At 43.0% G+C, this 19,246-nt stretch overlaps 1 protein-coding gene across 1 annotated transcript in view; it reads right to left on the bottom strand.

Annotated features, from left to right (window-relative positions):
- PTPRO (protein tyrosine phosphatase receptor type O) overlaps positions 1–19,246 on the bottom strand; it is a gene marked incomplete at both ends in the record, with an annotated part of 160,891 nt that overhangs the window by 22,905 nt on the left and 118,740 nt on the right. The window contains 6 exons of the mRNA XM_082490674.1: positions 1,142–1,262; positions 2,677–2,809; positions 5,715–5,854; positions 9,517–9,637; positions 12,285–12,436; positions 18,642–18,753. Coding sequence (XP_082346800.1) covers positions 1,142–1,262; positions 2,677–2,809; positions 5,715–5,854; positions 9,517–9,637; positions 12,285–12,436; positions 18,642–18,753 — 779 coding nt within the window. The remainder of the gene's footprint in view (positions 1–1,141; positions 1,263–2,676; positions 2,810–5,714; positions 5,855–9,516; positions 9,638–12,284; positions 12,437–18,641; positions 18,754–19,246) is intronic.

Raw genomic sequence — 19,246 nt, 5'->3', positions numbered from 1 at the left:
AAACATAGCCAAGACACAACACACAAAATGCAGCATCTGCTAGGTAGCCAAGTGCAAGATTCTTCAGCTAAGTTTTTTTACATGAAATCATTTCCTTTCTTGACACAGGAGAGTAAATTAATATAAAATATATTACATAGATTATAAAAGGATGAAGACTCCAGGACCCTTCCAAAACCAGGAGGTGAACCACATATAGAGAGTTTGGAGAAACCTCCATAGTTCACTCAGGCCGTAACACAACCCACATTAAAGTGAACTGATACAGGTAAGACCACCAGGAAAAGGAATTTTCATTTCAATATTCAGGTGCAAATGATTGCTGCAGATAGCTGAAGGAACTGCAGGTTCTGTAAAAAAGGTTTACTCCTGCAAGGCAATTTTTCCCTTCTTCTGTATGACAGAACAAATGGGGATAATTAATGCTATACATGAAGAGCAGGACCTGAGGTCCCTTCTGGATTTGTGGGTCTCAGTGTATATTTGGCTGCATCTTGACTGTGTAGAAAGCCAAGATCTAGGAAGACCCATACGCTCTTTCCCATGCTGCAGTTCCAATAGGAAGGAAGCCCATGTAAGTGGAGAATGTGAACAACTGGAAGATCGGGGTTTGGGGGCAGGCTGTCACTAGAGACAGAATCTCCAGGCCCTGGGTACATCCTCCCTTGTCCTGGGGATTTGGCTGCCAGGGCTCCGGCCGTACGTGGCCCCTCAAATGCAGCATCCTGGACCTGATGAATAAACCATCTTAACTGTTGATATGGAAAATCTCTTGTTCTAAACCATATGAAAGATTTGCAAACCATCTTGATATCCTGCTCATGCCCATTTGCCTCAGAACCTTATTACCCTTTAGCTTCTTGACACAACCCTTTTATAATAAGAGATCGCACTTTTTCCAGACCCAATCTTGCAAAGCTCAAAATGAGACAAAGGTTGAGGCTTATAACCCAGGTCAAAAATGAAAGTAGATAGAGGGAGGAGACATGATATTCCTAGATAGGAGCAGGACAACTATTTTGAAGGTATCCTATTCACAAGCATCTCCAGCATAACCCATGCACAATGCATCCTCAAGCAACCACTGTCACGTGTTTGTTGTATTCTGAAATTTTTGGAATTAGCATAAATCTGGACTTACCTGGCCATTTGTAGATGTTTTCTCCTGAGTACAACCAGAGTCACCAGCAGGAGTCCAATCAGAAGGATGCTTAGGATGGCTAACACGGAGATTACCACTACATTGGGATTCATCTCAGTGACTGTACATACAAAGAAGGACTCTTGGTTATTCAATTCAGAAGCATTGATGGTTTTTCCCCCCCCTGCCCCAAATGATGACAATGTTATTTTGCTGCGCTGATCTCATTCAGCCTGGAGTGTTACAGAGAGAAAAATCTACCACTAGAGATAAAGGGAGGTTTTGACTAATTATTGCTCCTACAAAATTTCTGTGGGGAAATTACTTCACTCTGGAATTTTGTTAAACTTTGGTATGTTCCGATTGTTTGTTTGTTTTTTTTCCCCTTTTTAACTGACATTCATAACACAAGACAAAATGGTGAAGGAAATATAAAATACAGATATTCATCATCTATGCCTCCAAAGCACATTTCCACTCTGAAGTTGTTCACCAATAATCAATACTTTTTCTGACCCAAAAGCAAAATAACAGGCTAATGCTCTGTAATATACTTGGTTGAAATTGATTGAATTACTTTGGCAAATAAATCTTAACAAAATACTCTGTTTTAAATAAGAGCTGGAATCAACTCAATAACAGAACCTTGATTTATTTTTGTTCAATATACATGCTTATTGACTGTACTACTATGAGACCACATACCCCATTCTGCTCATTATGTAATAATCCCTCTCATCAGTACTTGCTCAGAATAACTTTACATTCACAGTTGTCCAGAGAAGCTTTTTTAAGATTAAAAATCATGGAGATGTTTAAGATAAGTATCAGACACTGAACTCCAGCATGGAGTGGTGTGTGATGTGTAGGACCAGTGACTAAAGCTACATGACTCCCTAAGTAAGCAGGGATGACACCGATCACCCTGAACGGGAGATTTTAAAGAGAAATCCAGTGTTCTGGGCAGTTCAGCACTAATATTCTTTATTCAGAGTCAGTACAGAACCAAGGCTTCACGATGTGCCTGGGGAGCCTCCATCAGGAGCAATCCCTTTGGGGTATAATTGCTCGAGATCCTGCAGTGGCCCTCCTCCTTCTCTCTCGCCCCATCTCCACTTCCTCACCAAAAGCAGAGAGCATCTTTTTTGCCTTAGCAGCTGATAACTCTGATTTTCCTCTTGTTTGGACTTGGCTGAGAAGACATTTTTTTTTCATAAATGTCATCAAGCAGTACCCTGATGTTCAGCCTTGACACCAGAAATTAGGTCCCTGATTTCTAAAACCCAGTAGAGAACTGAGCCTCTAGTTTATATTTTTCCAAGCCACCACCCCACCCCCACCCCCACCCCCCCCGAGGGGATTTTTCTAAGAACTTTCTAATGGTGCTTCCCCATCCTGTTTCATCCACATCTGTCATCCTTTCCATGATATAAACAACCTCTGGGGCCAGCATTACCAAAAGCAGCTTTAAAAACCAAGGAGAAACAGATGTTGCAGCTGGAGGAGGAAGAAGAAAGCAGGCAAGTGCTGCTTACCCATGGTGGAAACCGCAATGAAAGTGGGGATGCTGGGGCTATTGTGGCTGAAGGTGGTCACGCTGCAGTTGTAGGACGTGGCAGGGGTTAGACTGGAAATGGTCACTACATGTGAAGAGACAGTGACAGGTTCCTGCAGACACGGGGAAAAATACACAGAAGTTTGCCTCTCCTGTAAACACAAGAGCACAAATGAGTGCTCCCCTCTCCACCCATATATTTGACCAGGTAAAGTCAGATCCGGTAAAAGAAACCAGCACTTTGAAACCCAGGGAAGGCAACCGGGGCCTGCCCTTGAAAATTGGCAGGTATCCTGGCAGTCTGGCAGAAGAGAGAAGAGGAACAGGGGTGAAGACAGCAGCAGGAACAGCCCAGAGCACCCCAGAGAGCCCCAGGGCCCCTTGGGGAGGGTAGGAGGGTGGCTCATAAGGGGTTGGTCGGGCACACGCACTGTGACCTCCAGGGCATCCCCAGAGATGGGCAGAGCTCATGAGCTCTGGTTAGTAAGACATACAGGTAGGAGGAAAATAAAGTTATTTTTATCCAAAGTGTGGCCAAGGTAGTCACAACCTCCACACCCTTGCATGCATACATGAGGAGGAACTTCTTTACTTCGAGGGTGGCGGAGCACTGGAACAGGCTGCCCAGAGAGGTTGTGGAGTCTCCCACACTGGAGACATTCAAAACCTGCCTGGACGTCGTCTTGTGCAACCTGCTGTAGGTGGCCCTGCTCTGGCAGGGAGATTGGACTAGATGATCTCCAGAGGTCTCTTCCAACCCTGACCCTTCTGTAATTCTGTGATCTCTGCCTCTGAGTCAGTTCCTCTGGACGTGAAGAGCTGTGAGCCTTTCATAGAATCAGCTAGGTTGGAAGGGACCTTTAAGATCATCGAGCCTACCCAAGGAGTCGGTGATCTTCACGTGGCCAAGGTGAAAACAAAGCTAGAGCAAAGCATTTGGGTAGTAACCATGATCAGATATCCCACACCTCAGTTTTTCTAGGAAATCGAAACTCTTTACAGAATATCTTTACACAAAAGTGTTTACCAGGGACATAGTAATTAAAACATTGTGTTTCATAAATGCTGATAAGGCAAAAGAAAACAAATACAACACATGCATTGACTTAAAGGTATAGCTCCTTAAGGTCCTCAGAAGCTTTTCTGTACTCTCCAGCACAACCAGGGGTGGGTTGCAGATGCGAAAATAGCGAGACTGGTCCTGTGGTTTAGAAAGGGAACAAGGAGAAGTTTTATGAATGAACTCACTCCGGATGGGGAATGCAAGATCCCATAGCAAGTCCTGAGCACTGATATTTTGCACTGTCCTGTTGTCATTCGCGGGCTCCTTCTAGACTCGCAAGGGTTCCTGTTGCAGTGCAATTCTGAGGTACATTACACAGATGGAATCACATGCACATGAGTGTGAGGGAGGGGACTTATATTCCTTGAGCTGAAAGGAGGGGCCACAGCTTGCCAATTGGATTTGGATGTTTTTTTTCCCCCTTTCCCATCTGGGAAATGTAAATTAGTCAAGAAAAAAATCAAAATGTTCAAAGGGGAAAAGCTCTTGCTTTTCATTTTCCTGATTTAAAAATGGAGAAAAGGGACAAAAATGTTCACATAATTAGCATGGAAAATCACGAGTGAAGAATTTTCACCAGCCTAATGAGAAAGCATTCTTTTTTACAGTCCAAAAAGAAGCCCTTCCCCTTTTTTCATAGAGACAGAAAAAAGAGTGATGGATCTAATGAGAAGTAAGATGACAATATCTGTGCATTTCCCAGTGCCAGATGTTCATGTCAACAAACGAGACACCCACAGAAGCTCCTGCCAAATGGAGCAGTCTTTTCCTGATGTTCTTAAAACAGATCTGCTCTGCACTAAAGCTGCAAATCCTGTGCTACCTTCCTTGCCGGATCATATCATTATTTTGAATCTCTGCTAAGTGGAAAATGACACCACAATCTTTAGCTATTCACTGTGAAAAAGCAGGAATCTAGATGGGGAATCCAAACTATTCAAACGATTAAAGTGCCTTTCTCAATTTAAAACAGAATATTAAGTAATTCAGATTGGTCTTCCATAAGATTAAAGAGTGTATGTGTCTCTTGGGATAATCAGTGGTCTGAGTGGGTTATTTTTTACTTTTTCCTGAATGATATCCCATTATGTGTGACAGTCCCCATGACAGAATGATGTTCCATGGCATGTAATCACAGTGAATCACTATACCATCAGCTAAACCTCAAAATAAGCCTCCTATGTTGCACAGCATCAAACGTGAAGGAATTAAAACTATTACTGCTCTATTCTTCACTGACCAAAGCTACCAACCTAGACACTCAGATATTCAGGTAGCTGCTGAGCACAGGTACCTAACTGGACAGAGAGAAAAGGAAGTTCATTTGTGAGGCTGAGAAAGTGGGTCTCACAGGAAATACCCTAAGAGACAAAATTCATGAGAAGCAGCCACATTTGCAGCATCAAGGTGCTCTTTGAATAGCAGTGAAGGTCCTACTGAACTTCAGTTAACACTTTTCAAAACCAGGAATAAAGTAAGCCAGAAATAATTAAATGCTGCATAAAAGATCTCATGGCATCTGAATATGTCTATTTTTCCCGTTCCTTACCAAGCTACCTGACCATTTTTCCTTTCCTGCCCATTGACATTCCCTTAGTTTTGTGGCCTTTTAGGTTTTGCACTGGATATTGGAGCCATTTTCATGACTAGCCAAAGACTGACAACCTGTAGGATGCACATAGCTTCTGTTCAACTAGTAATAGTCTCATCAATAAGACAGAAGCCAATGTTAATATTGCAAAATAACAAAATATTTTGGTATTTGAAATGCTTTAGTAGTTTAGCTTTCAAAGGTTTTATTCTGAACCACCTTGATCTAACCTGGTACTGAGCATAAAATGTCATTGGGCTTTACACACAAATGCGAAGCAGCAGACCACAACTGAGAAAGGTGCAAGGTCCAGTCTCACTTTCAGAGGTGAAGAGCAGAAACCAAAGAAGAGATTCCTACATACCTGGACTTTTGTTTCCTGACCAGATCCAGCCTGCTGGCAGTAGACTTCAAAGAAATCAGCCACTCCTTCTTCCACCCACAGCAGAGTCACGGAGGTCTGAGTCTTATTGACAGCAAACAGTGATTTTGGAGGGGCTGGCTCTGGTTAAGAGAAAATCTCCTTTTATTAAGCTTATCTTTAAGTTTCCAGACAACTGAGAAGAGGAAGCCTTGAACAAAAATAAAAGCAATGCCTGATGCCCTTCTATCTTTCATTTCCTTCAGATAAAACCTGCCAATGTAAAGCCCTGCCTCTCATGATGATAAACTACCACTGTAAAATAGGAAGATGATAAAGTGTCTTGGTTTTTCTTCTCTATTTAAACTGTTCTCTATTTGGACAGTTGGATAATTACTTCACTTCCCTTTTCAGCAGAGCCCTTGTTTGAGGATGATCAGCATATTCTATTAATAGAACGATGTTAGCAGAAACTCTTTTGGGAGAAGATGGCTGTCCACCTGTTAGCAACATATTTGGCCTGAGAAAGCTTTTCTTCACAAAACCTGCCCCAGAAGGTGATAAAGAAGGAGCTTCCCAGAAGTGAAGAATGTCTAGGTTCATTTAATTGTAGCAGAGAAAATATTTAGTTAATTACCAGTTCTTTAAAAAAAAATCTTGTAGTCCCTTCCCCCCCCCCCCCCCCCCCCCTTTTTTCTTTCCCTCTAGGCTAAGATTTAAGGGCCATTGGGTCTGCACTCATTTCAGTTTGCTGCAGGAGTTTTCTCTCCTCACTGAATACAGAGGTCCAGATTTTGGGGGTCTTCAATTTATTGCTTTGATTTTTGTTGCTGTTGTGCTGGAGGAACTTGCCATGGGCAAAGACATACAATGCACTGGGGTTCCTATGTGGCGAGGAGGAGACGACCCTGTGATAGGAGGACTGCTGGGGGTCTCCTGGGAGAGATGGCATCAGAGATGCTGTGAAACACGGCCAAGGGTCTGCACCCAGCGCCCCTGGCCCCACGTGGGGTGGCCTCAGCTGTCCCCCCTCAGGGCCACCTCCCCACCTGCTGACCCACATGGCTGGGTGGGCAGAGGCCTGCAGGAGGCCATGCTGACCTCCAAGCAGAGGCCACACCTCACTGCAACCCCACCTTGAGCCACACCTCACTGCAACCCCACCTTGAGCCAACCTGGAGTGTGGAAAGCACATGAGGACAAGAGGGGTAACCTTGAAGAGCAAGGAGAAAAGCAACCAGCCCAGGCAAGGGGTTAAGACGAGATGTACTTTTTTTCCACAAGATTATTTAAAGACCAAGGCTTGATCCTGATTTTCATCCTGAAGACCTCACACAACGGGTACTGGCAATCCCTAGCTTTCAATGCCTCAGGCACCCTGGGCCCCTTTGTTTTGCCTTTAGAGAGTGCAAGTTTTGGGTTGTACATTCCCAAGCTGTTCTCCAGAGTTTTCGCATTTCCTCATTGATGGATGTTTAATGAAAGTTGGAATCAGGTCCTTGTTTGAGAATGACAAGATCTTGACACACTACACGCAATATACTATGTACAACAACATTTTGCTCTTATTTTCTCCCTTCACAAATAATTTGTTATTCTCATTCTGTGAGATGCTGTCACGGGAGCCTGGATAGGATATGCAAGATCCGCCTCAAAAAAACCTGGCACAAAGGACTTTAAGTGCTTATAGACATTTTGGAGACATATCTGATCCTCAGACAATCAGATCAGTGTTCTAGGGTTGGAGGCTGCCAAGATTATATTGGCATTAGGGAGAGCACTGAGGAAAGCAGGGTAGGGACTGAGGTACATTCACGTGGCTTCTTCTGTGTCACGGGGATTGCAGTGCACATGTTGTCCCAGAACTAGATAGGAAAGCATCCCTCTCCCTTAATTACACCCATATATCTGCTCTTGGATGCAGAAACACATTCCAGCCTTCACTCCAGGTAAAAAAAATGGCCTCAATTAAAATAAGAGTTTTGCATCTGGGCACCATCCCAAGCAAATCCTCCTTTTGCCTTCAGCAAATGGTTTGATTTTTCTGCAAGTGGAAAGTTGCCAGGATGAAGCAAACATCATGGAGGGAAGAACATTTGGCAGGAATGCTTAAGTGACTGCCAAGTGCTGAGTCGTCTATCACTTAGAGTCAGTTCCCACTACTGCTAATTACAACTCCCATTGCTCCCTCAGAAACAGAGAGGAGGAAAGCCTCTGGTAAAATAACCTTACTGGTGTCTATTCAAAATCCAAACAGCATAAAGAAAAAAGAAAAAAAAAAACAAAAACCTAAACCAACAAAAACCCCAAACCCGGAAGTCTAGAAGTGATTTATCGAAATGGAATTCATTCCACCTTCTCTTTGCTGTCAATGAAAGAGCAAGAGCAAAACAACTTTACCAATTCAATAATAGCCTGCCTGTCCATAAGCAACTAGAACTAGGCTGCAGGGTGCACAACATGAATAATACATGGCAACCGTGGACCTGTCTGATAGATAAAGCTAGCCGATATTTTGAAATACTCCCCTAAAATATTTGGACAATGGTAGACAGGGGGATCTACTCATCCTCACATATCCACTCACTCAGTCCTGGGAACAAAGACTTACACACGTGTAACTCCGCGTACAGACACAAGACATGGAGAAAACAGTGAACAGAACTTCCATAGGGAAGAGGAAAATCCATGGAATTTGTCTACATTTTTCAAATATCTCCTGTGGTGAAAAGACCTGGAAGAACTTCAGATTCTTATGGCTGTACTGCTTGCCCCAGTACTGTTCAAGAGATTTGAGTAAGAGCTATTTAGAGAGACGAAAAGACAATGATTGCTTCAAGACCTCTAACTCAATTAGAAATTATGGAGTCCTTTAACTTCTTTCACTGTCACTCAGAAAAAGTTTATTATGCATGTAGAGAAGATAATCCAGTTTGAAGTTACTAACTCTTCTTTACCCACCTTCACAGTGGAGTTAACACCTGTAAAAGCAGTTGGACACACTTCAAAATTTCAGTTTTAGGTATCTAGGGCTCAACAATTCTATGTGTGTGCAAAAGCAGAGTAAAATCTCTGAAGGTATAATGGCATAGTGTCCAGTCTTCCTCACAGGTAAAGGAAGATGTTAGGCAGAAAGTTATATTTCAAAGCCAACCTAAGAGGTGAAGTTCTGAAGTCTTTTTGTTTGTTTGTTTCTATGAGTAGATTACACATATTTCTCTTAGAACGATGCCGTGTTCCACAGCCATGAATCTGATTGCTTCTTTAAAAGAGCACTGTCATTGGTTTGTATTTAAGGGTACATTTTTGGTGTTGGAAGACTATGGAGATGTCCAGAGAAAGAGGAGAGGAGACAGGAAAGCAGACCGGTGGCAGAGTGCAGACCCAGAAATCGGCTTGTCAAAACCAAGGAAGGTTCTGCTTTGTATGGAAAAGTTCAGCTGTGAAACCTGAGTCGCTGTTCCCAAAACCTGCCTGAGTTCAAGACTGTCAGGAAGCAAATACAAAGCAGAGTTGTTCTCCCAGCAAGGTGTTAAGCGATTCCCACTCTCCTGCTTCCTCTTACAGCCAGATTCTGCCACTCTTGCTCCTTTTAAGTAATACTATTTTAGGAGAATAGCTTCACGTACAGGAATGAGACAGTCTTCACAGCTAGGTGAGGTGAAAATTGCAGCTTTGCAAGAGAAATGCAGTCACAGGTACATGACACCAAAACTAGGAAGATGCTGAATCTGCTGACAGAGTTACTTTTACAGTCAAATGAGAGAATAAGTGAGTTTCTAGTTTACAAACAAGCATTTCTTACCCAATTTCACAAGCTGGGGCAGGGAAGTATTGCTGCCTCTTTCAGTACAAGCAGTCACTGAAAGGTTGTAAATGTCCCCCGGAGGCAAGCTCAACACTGCAGTCATCACATTGCGTGTTACCTACAATAATTATAGACACCAACTGTTAAATATTACCCAAACCAGACATCCTTCTCGTAAAATTAATCTGGTCACTTAATATACTACAAAGAAAGTTCTATGCGTCACAGTTGATGTCTTCTGTATACTCTAGACTTGTTACATGAACCAGTTCCCACTGAGGCCAACTGTGGAAAGCCGCAATGCTCAGGAGAATATCACAATGCAGAGAGAAGACAATCTTAGGCCATATTTTCTGTATGACCGGTGAAAATTTACGGAGGAGAGAAAATCTCCCTCACACCAATGAAAGCACTCTTGAACCTAGGTTTTTCGAGTTGCGCAAAATGTTAACCAAACCACGTATTTGAGTCCATTGCAATGTTACAGGAATTTAAATCTGATCAGCTATCTCCGAGAAGAGTACACAAGGCGCATATAGGCAAGCCTTTACGTATTCTAAGAACCTGCAAATTAAGTCTGGCTGGGCAAGACTAACACCCACCTGGAGACCTGTTGACTTGACAATAGACCTTCAGTCATCTGCAAGTTTGAAACCAGATATGATCCAAAGCTGAGCTGAGCTTCAAAAGATCAGGAATCACTTCTGCCTGTTATTTTAGGGGTGAGTAAGCTCCCCATTTCTCCAGGGTCATGGAGAAGGACACAGACTCAGATACTGCAACAGACTGTTTTCAGAGCACTTGTAGACTATCTACAAAGGGCACATTCAGGAATCTCATGCTGGTTTTCATAGTCACTTAATTTTCAGGCTGAAGTTTTCAGTTCCAAGCGAGATAGACAGTTCTGAATAAAGACTAACAGGACTATGCATGTTATTTTTATCACTTCTCTAAAAACTGACCAACTTCTACAGGCTCTTGGGAAGTACACAAATAGCAGGAAGAAAAAGTCATACTTGCCTGATAGTGTTACCTATTTATTTTAGTTATCCCACAAGACAAACAACCATAATAACAGTCTGAACAATCTTAATAAATCAGATAAAGAGATTACAATATAGTATGATTTTTAAAGGAAACCATTTCTGAAAGTGACTAACAGAATTTAGGAGAACAGGTACACCCTGAAGCTTGCAAGCATGTACCCCATTTAGATATAAGCAGGACCATAAAAGTTAACTATAAATAGATTGTTGCAGGAATTTCCTAAAGAATGCTTTGTGAGTTCCCTTGTCCTGAAAATAATATAAAGACAAACATTTCTACAGACATTCCTAAGGGTTTGAAGTTTCATTTGCAGATATACTCAATTGTAGATACAATCTAGTTTTAATCTTTTATTTAAACTAAAATTACATATTCAATATTATTTTTAATTTATTTTCATATTCCATATTTATTTTATGTTTATTTAATTTAGGTTTTTCATATTCAATGAAGTTGAATGGCACAGAAATCAAATTTTTCCTGGAAGAATAATAACCTTGCAGAGAACATGACTTTTGGAAGGAAGAGAGAAGAGGGTTATCACAGTAAAATTTTTTTAGAATTCAATTGTTAGAATATTTTGTTTGTAGGAAAAAAAAAAAGTGGAGTTTTCTTCCTCATTTGAAATGAAGATCCAAATATTGGAAGTTCCTGCTGTTCAGAAATGTCATGTTTTTGAACAGTTTTACTAATCACGTAATTAGATTCATGCTGCAACAAGCTCCAGATGGGTGCACTCTTGCAGCCACTAGGAATCCAATGAAAGCCAGGGTGCTGCATAGAAATCCAAGTGAAAACCGCTGATGAATTTGCACTTATGCTGAAAATCCACTTCCAACCCAGCATCTGCCGAGTCTTCGCTTGAGAAAGTCCAGGCACTTACTCAAGTGTCTGGTCTGTCAATGATTAAAAGATCAGTAGTGGTGTAGAAGATGACAGTCACAGGCTATAGGCTGCAAGAAGGAACATTGCTGGCTGTATACGCTCCTGTGCTGTGGTGCTCCTCCGCTATTTCAAATACTTCTTACCCTATGTTCAGGGGCTGCTCTTCTGCTTCAGGTTAAAGACATGTTTCGGTACCCTGCAGCAGCATGACTTTAATCCATAATTGGAAACCCCAGATATCTTTTTCTAAGTGATTTTTAAATATGTTCACAGTTCAAGAGAATGTGCCAAGAACACATCTTAACATCTGGCAAGTTTTCTAAGAAGTGCATACATTCTGGGTGAAATCCTCATTCCATCAGTTGGTGGAACTTGTATTTAAACAGAAAATGAAAACCACATAAGTTATAAGAATATCCGTTTGATGAAGTCAGGAAATAGGAAGTGATAGTACCTGCCCTGAATGAACTAAAAAAAACTCAGCTAGTAATGTAGTCTGGTTATTGTTTAATAGAAATTGAAAGGACAGTGTCTGTTCACTCAAAAATACTCTTTATGTTTTATTGTCTGCAACTCAGAAATGTAATAAGCTATTTTTAAATTCTCACCTAAAATATCAACAGTTGCAGTGGATCACCATAGAACCATTTTGTCCACGGGCTGTTTTGAGAGTTTGAGTCTTTGGAAGTGCACGCTAAAGCTGTGAAATAACTTTAACTAATCAGGCTTCTACCAATCTTAATTAACTTGCTTAAACTTTGTATTACAAAGCTACCAACTCAGCAAAAAAATAATACAGGGAAATGTGCGATGCCTTCCCCATTCGTACTTACACTCTTCTTGATTTTTTTCTTTCCTTCTGCAACGACCATCCAATGCAGCATTCTGGAATGGGAAAGGTCAGTACCATCTCCTCCATAGGTCCAGGTGACATACAAAAGGTGGTTGTAATATTCTATGGAGGTAATCTCAGGTGCCACTGGTGCTGAAGGAAGAAGGCAAATGTATTACAGGCAGGGTCTAACACAGTTAATTACCAAGTCCAGTAACAAACTGCCAAAGGATACTGGTGGGAAAAGAGTATCATAAAGATAGCAAAAACATATTAGTAAAAGCATCTGCACCTGAGTGCCAGCTGAAAGAAATGAAAAATAGCATTTAACCCGGGGAATATTCTGAATAAAAATATACTTTGGTTTGCAATCTTTCAGTTTGGAAAAAAAAAATAATCATGAAGCTACTGGCTGATATAAACCATTTTTTGAGTCAACATTTACAACCAGGATTCAAAGTCAAGTTAAAAGCCTCAGAGATTGCTGCACTGTATTATAGCACTGAAAAGAAATGACAATCAGTGAGTAATAAAGAAGAGTTGTCACACTGAATAATTTGGATTGCTTTTCCATAGGAAAAAAAAACAAAAAACAAAAAAAACCTGTTCACAGAGTTTGCATCTTCCTAGGAGAAAAAGCTCTAAACCTGCAGTGTTCCAAAGAACATCTTTTTGCATGAAAAGTTATGGCCACCTGTGTTGCCTGGGTGAAAGTCCCACCACCACAGAAGACCGCAGCCAGCTAACAGCCATCTAAGCACCAAGTGTCTAGCCTACAGGCATATGGTGGCTACATCAGCAGGTATCAGGTGGAGCAGCTGCCGCCCCTCCTCTTCCTCCACACACCCAGCTCCTACCCAGCTCCTGCCCAGCGCTGTCCCCTGCGCCGCACAGCCCAGCCTGCCCCACCGCAGCCCCCTCAGCCCATTCGATGGCTTGTCTTGCTCTGGAGCTGCCAGCAAGTCCTTGGCTCCCTGTGCAGCCCCTGAACACAAACAGCAGCCTTCAACCCAACTCCTCTCCTCCTAACACGGGTATTTAAGATGACTAAGAGAATTACCTCCTGGTGGTGCCTCTCTGTTAATTGCAGAGGGAGAATAGCTGGTGAGCTCACCTTGATTGCCTAATTCGGCAGTGCAGGTCCCCACTTAGGGTTTAAGTTAAATCTTGGTGGAGACCCAGAAGTGCAAGTCAGCAATCAGTAAAGATCACAACCCTCCTCTCAAAGTGATAGCAGTGGCATAACCTGGATAAGACAGGGAAGTGTACCAATCTGCGCGCTTGGCAGATTCTTTAGGAGCGCCATAGGGAAAACGATAAGGTACAGGCTGAGTGACCGAATCATAGAATGGTTTAGGTTGATCTTCCTCTGCTGAGTCCAGCGGGTCTGTGCAAAGGCAGCTGAGATACAGCTGCCTGGCGAGAGGACCCTTCCCACCACCAGAGCCCTGGGTGCCAGCAGCCGAGATGAAACGCAGGATGGACTCCGAGCTCGGGTCTGTTTGAAGGGGCCACAAGATGTCACTGCTGCTTTCACGAAGGCTTCTATGACTATTGCACTGCAGCAACATTCGTTAGCGAACCGATTTACTGAAGTAATCGCTGAGGAAGGCAGCAAATACAATGCACGGACAATTTAGGCCCATTTAGAAACGTTTAGTAAGACTATTCTCTCAAATTAATCTTGAGAATGTCCCTTTATGCTGTTGAGAGGAAGCAACCTTATTTAACATAAAATCTTTGCACTAATGCTTCTTTCAATTTCTAGAGTTCCTGGTCCATCCCTACGCGAGGATTCCTTACAATTTAATGTCACGACCGGCATGAACCTTTATACACTAATAATAATTTCCCGCTATACCTAAATATCGATGACATGCTTTCCCTCTTAATGTTCACACAGCTGTTTACTTTAGGTATCTGGCAATGAATGTCCAGGATATGTGAAATGAGACTAAGGGCCAGGGCTCGCGCGATCCACCCCCCCTCACACCATGTCCCACTGGGAGCTGCATGGCACAGAGGGGCTGTAGGAAGTTATAGCCCGTTGCTGACCTGGCCCGAAGTGACAGCTGGAAGCATCCCCGGGACCAGCAGACGGGGTGGTACTCACCAACACCAAGAGTCTGTCTTTCTTACTCTTTTTGCTTCTTCAAAGCTAAAAGCATTCTCCTTGTAAAAGAAAATCTTGGTGGTCTAAAGTGCCTTTGCTTATGATTGCTTTAAATCCAGCTGTTTACAGCAGGTGGCATTAAAAACTCGTTAGTCACCACAGCAAGACTGGCAGCGCCACAATCTCTCCCTGCGTTAAAACAACAGCGTGCAACTATTGCTGCGGGAGCCTGAGAGAACTAATGCTGTCTCTGGGATCCCCCACATCTCCCTCTTTCTCCTGGGGACATCTGGCCAGTTGTTGTGGGAGAGAGCTGTATCTCATCTGGCCTCTTGTAATACCCTTTTCATTCCAGCTACTACAGTTCAGTAAAGCCCCGGCCTCACAATAGACCCCACACAAGCAGTGGGATCCTGCGTTAGGGAATTGGTTTCTCTGCTCTGAGCTTTCTGCAAGGTGCGGTCCCAAACTCCCAGATGATCGTTCTGCTTTGTTTTAAAAAAAATCAAGCTTGTGTTCCAGGTGCAGAGGTTAGCTTTCCAGTCACACACAGAAGAACTGACAGATGGTGCACTGTCAAGACTACAAAACCTTCATTCTAGTATTTTAAAATTTAGGGCTTTTTGGTGTAAAGCACCAGGATAGGTTAGGGGTGGACCTGCTGGGAAGTAGTTCGGAGGAGAAGGATCTGGGGGTCCTAGTAGACAGTAAATTATCCATGAGCCAGCAATGTGCCCTTGTTGCCAAAAAGACCAATGGAATCCTGGGCTGCCTTGGGAAGAGTATGGCCAGTAGGTCGACGGAGGTCAGTCTCCCCCTCTACTCTGCACTGGTGAGGCCGCAACTGGAATACTGTGTCCAGTTTTGGGCTCCCCAGTTCAAGAGGGACAGGGAACTGCTGGAGCGAGTCCAGCGAAGGGCAACTAAGATGATTAAGGGCTTGGAGCATCTCCCTTATGAGGAAAGGCTGAGAGAGCTGGGACTCTTTAGCCTGGAGAAGAGAAGGCTGAGGGGAGACCTTATTATGGCCTACAAGTATCTAAAGGGTGGGTTGAAGGAGGATGGAGCCAGGCTCTTTTCAATGGTTCCCAGTGACAGGACGAGGGGCAATGGGCACAAGTTAGAACATAGGAAGTTCCGTTCAAACACACGGAAAAAATTCTTTACGGTGAGGGTAACAGAGCACTGGCACAGGCTGCCCAGGGAGGTTGTGGAGTCCCCTTCTCTGGAGATTTTCAAGACCCGCCTGGATGCAGTCCTGAGTAATGTGCTCTAGGCAATCCTGCTTTAGCAGGGGGGTTGGACTAGATGATCTCTAGAGGTCCCTTCCAACTCTGAAAACTGTGATTCCATGGGGTTTTTTTGTTTGTTTGTTTTAATTCCTGGCAACCTGTGCAGGGGAGGTAGCGTTGTTTGGAATGACGCAGAAAGGGACCAAGCGCTCCATAAAACCATCTGTTCCCTCTCTGGAAAGAAAGAGGATGAGGGTGACAAAGAACTCTGCAGTCCTCTGGTAACCTGCAAGAGTGAAAAGGCAGCACTTACTGGGGACAAACATTTCAAACCTGCAGGCGTGAAAAATTGGCATGCCACTTTCTCAGAAGTTAGCCTGACAGCAGTCCCTGGACAAAGCTGAAGAGATTACAAGTAATAAGGCAATCAGAGGACAGGAGTGTATTTAATGGTCACATTCAACGGTGACCATCCATTGATAAGCACTTGTAATTTGATCAAATCAGATTTCTTTGTTAGGATTCTCCCCTTAAAATGCTGTGATCTGGCTCACTGCTATTCAACACCTTCATCAATACTCTGAAAGTAAAAGCACTGCTGACGAATCATGCAAGTCACGTGGCAACTGCCAGAGGAGCGGAGGACTTGGACAGGGCTGCGATTTGCATTATTGGCCCCTACGCTGGGCCTGCTTAGACAAAATGTATTTCAAAGTACCAGGTGCAAAGCTGTAGGAAAAAGGCATGTAGACAACACTTCCCAAATGATAAATTCTGTTAGAAGCCACAGAATAGAAGTAAATCAACACAGACCTCCAGTGTGATACCACAGCAAATGCATTCATCTCAATGCACAAACAGGAGAGCACTGAATAGGGAGCTGATTTTGCCTCTGGAGGAGTATTCAGCAGGCTGGTATTACTCTTTCAGTTTTCATGTACTTTGGTAAAGACAGTAAAAATTAAAGAGGCAGAGTGGGGGAAAAAAAGTAACATGAGAAAATGCCTTATAGCGAGAGCACCTGAAGAGTTCGATGGAAGCAATTTATTAACAGAAAAGAGTGAAACTAAATTCTGTACAGAGAGGGGGGAAAAGGTTTGTGACTCTTCAGTAAGAGAAAAGTGTAACAAGAATTATGGACTGGATATTAAAACTAGAAAAATTGAAATCAGAAGAAAAGATAAACCTTTGATAATGAGAGGAATTAAGCATTGGTACAACTTTCCAGCTGGATATTTTCACTTAAGACCAGATGACCTTTTTGAAGAGAGGTTTTGCCAATAAGTAGATGACATTATCTAAGAGATTCATCCAGTTCTGATTTTGTCTACATCTGCTATTTAAGGAGTTGATCCGTTTTTCTTTTAATAGCAGTGATAGTCTTTACTTTCACCATACAGAGATCCAGAGTGATCCTGATGACAGTTTATATTTTAGAACGACCTTCATCTCCCTCATTTCTGCTGCAGGTTTCTGGAGACACAACATTGAAGTGTTAGGGCCCCACTGGAATATTTCCACTCTAAAATGCTTAAAGTGGTACCCTAATCGGCTGGAAAAGACATTTCTCCCCTCATACAGCAACCAACCAGCTGGAAAATTGCTTCCTTATAGTGCTACAAAAAAGCTGGCTGATGCCAAAGGACAATGAGTATCACTGGAGAACCTTCACGGGGCCCTGGTGGGTGGTATGAGTTTCTGATACACTGGAGAAGTGCCAGAATTTGTCAGCCTGAGATCAGATATCTCAGGACGGGAGGGTTTCTGCTGGCTTCAGCGGAGCCAGGACTTAACCCACTGATAATTTTTCTGTCGTAGCTCTGTTGAGCACAGGCACTATATTAAGAATTGTTGCAAATGGGTCTTATTCCATTCCTTCCCCAGTTACATCTTTTTAGCCTCTCGCCTGAAAGAAAATATGGGATTAGGCTAGTGTGCTTTTTGGAGGGAGTGGCTGAGACCTTGTAGGCTGATTTTCCTCGTAATTTGACTTCTACAGCTGGAAAAGAAGAGCAAGTCATACTTTATTTCCTCTCACGGTGCATCTGAATTATTTACTGCATTCAATCACCTTCTGCAAGGTGAACTAAACAGTGGTGCATAAAACCAAAATGATTCAACAGGGAACTTTGACTTCACCAGCCAGGATGCTAGGAACACGTGGCAAGGCACTAACAGGCGCTCTGGTATGCTGTTCCCTCTCCAGCTAATCTGTTTCACACGTTGAAGATTCAAACCCAAAGTATCTGACAAGAGACAATGGAGTATGTTAAATGCAAAGCTGGATCCAGCTGGAAGAAGGCAATCCATGGGGTTATATCAATTTACTGCAGCTAAAAATGGAATTACGAATGACTTGCCAGCACCACACAGTTTCCCAAGGCCAATCCACCCAGCTTGGGTAGAACCCGAGGTGGAGCACCTTGATCACAGGAGCACCTTTCCCTCCTTACTGTGCACGAGCAAAAAAACACCCAGCAGAAAAGGCAAAGCTGGAGGACAAGAACAATGTGCTGCAGAACATCCTACCTGCCTCGGTCTGCCTAAGAGTGCAGAACTCTACTCCACGTTAGCTAATGTGCAGTCATGGTATGACCCGTGGGTCACTGGGCGGGGGAAAGAGGAGGGGAAAGTATTTGGAAACATTGCAAATATACGGAAAAATGTTTCATAATGTTAGAATTCAGATTACTATTTACCCATTAACTTCTCAGTGTCTAAAAACATACACTGTCATAAAAAAATGAGCAGGATCACCGGTCCCCCCGGAACCCTGTATTCAGCTGACGAAAGACAGGAATAGAGTAATCAAACATTGTCCTTTGCATTGGAAAATGATGTATTAATTTAAATCAGTCCTCAGAGCTTTCCTTAAAAAACCACAACACCAAACGTAGCTGTTGAATACCCTAACTCGCAAGTATCTGCAGGTGAAACACAACATCCAAGTCAAACTTTCCCAACACCTCAGCTCCTGGGAGCATTTCCACGCTCTTTCCAGGCGACTGCTTACCTGTTATGAAGCTGATGGTGGAGCTGTCACAGCAGCTCATCTCGGGGTCCCCCCAAGTCACCATGGTGACCCGGAAATTGTAATACCACGCAGGCAGCAGGTTAGCTATTCTCTAGAAAACGACAAAAGACAAACAGCAGCTCAGGAGAAAGTTCACCAGCATAAGAAGTGACTTATAAGAACATGACAATATTTATAAACCTAGCGCCCCCACACGGGACCATTTAACTGAGCTCCCACTCTATGCTCCTGTGGAAATGTCTGTAATTTGGTGTTTGAATTTATTCAAAACTCTGTGCAGTGAGAGCAAACATGGTTGTGATGGTTCTGCTGGTTGTCCACATGCATACGGTGCCAGGTCCTACCCACCACGGGAACCGCGCATTGATTTCCAGGGTGGTGAGAACGATTCCCACAGAGCGATCTTCCACCACAAAATTCTGATCTGATGAAGGCAGAATATTTAGGCTTGGAAAATTTAGGCCTTTCTATTTTGATTAAATAGGGTTTGAGGATAAATTAGAAACAATGTTTTTGACTTGGGTATTGTCACTTCAAAAGACTTATTTTTTCCAATTTTCAAAGGCATGTTTCACTTTGTATTA

This window comes from Vanellus vanellus, assembly GCF_965231255.1.
Source record: "Vanellus vanellus genome assembly, chromosome: 1".
NCBI lineage: Eukaryota > Metazoa > Chordata > Aves > Charadriiformes > Charadriidae > Vanellus > Vanellus vanellus.
Note: the sequence above shows the minus strand (reverse complement) of the source record. Positions and strands in the feature narration are given on the sequence as shown.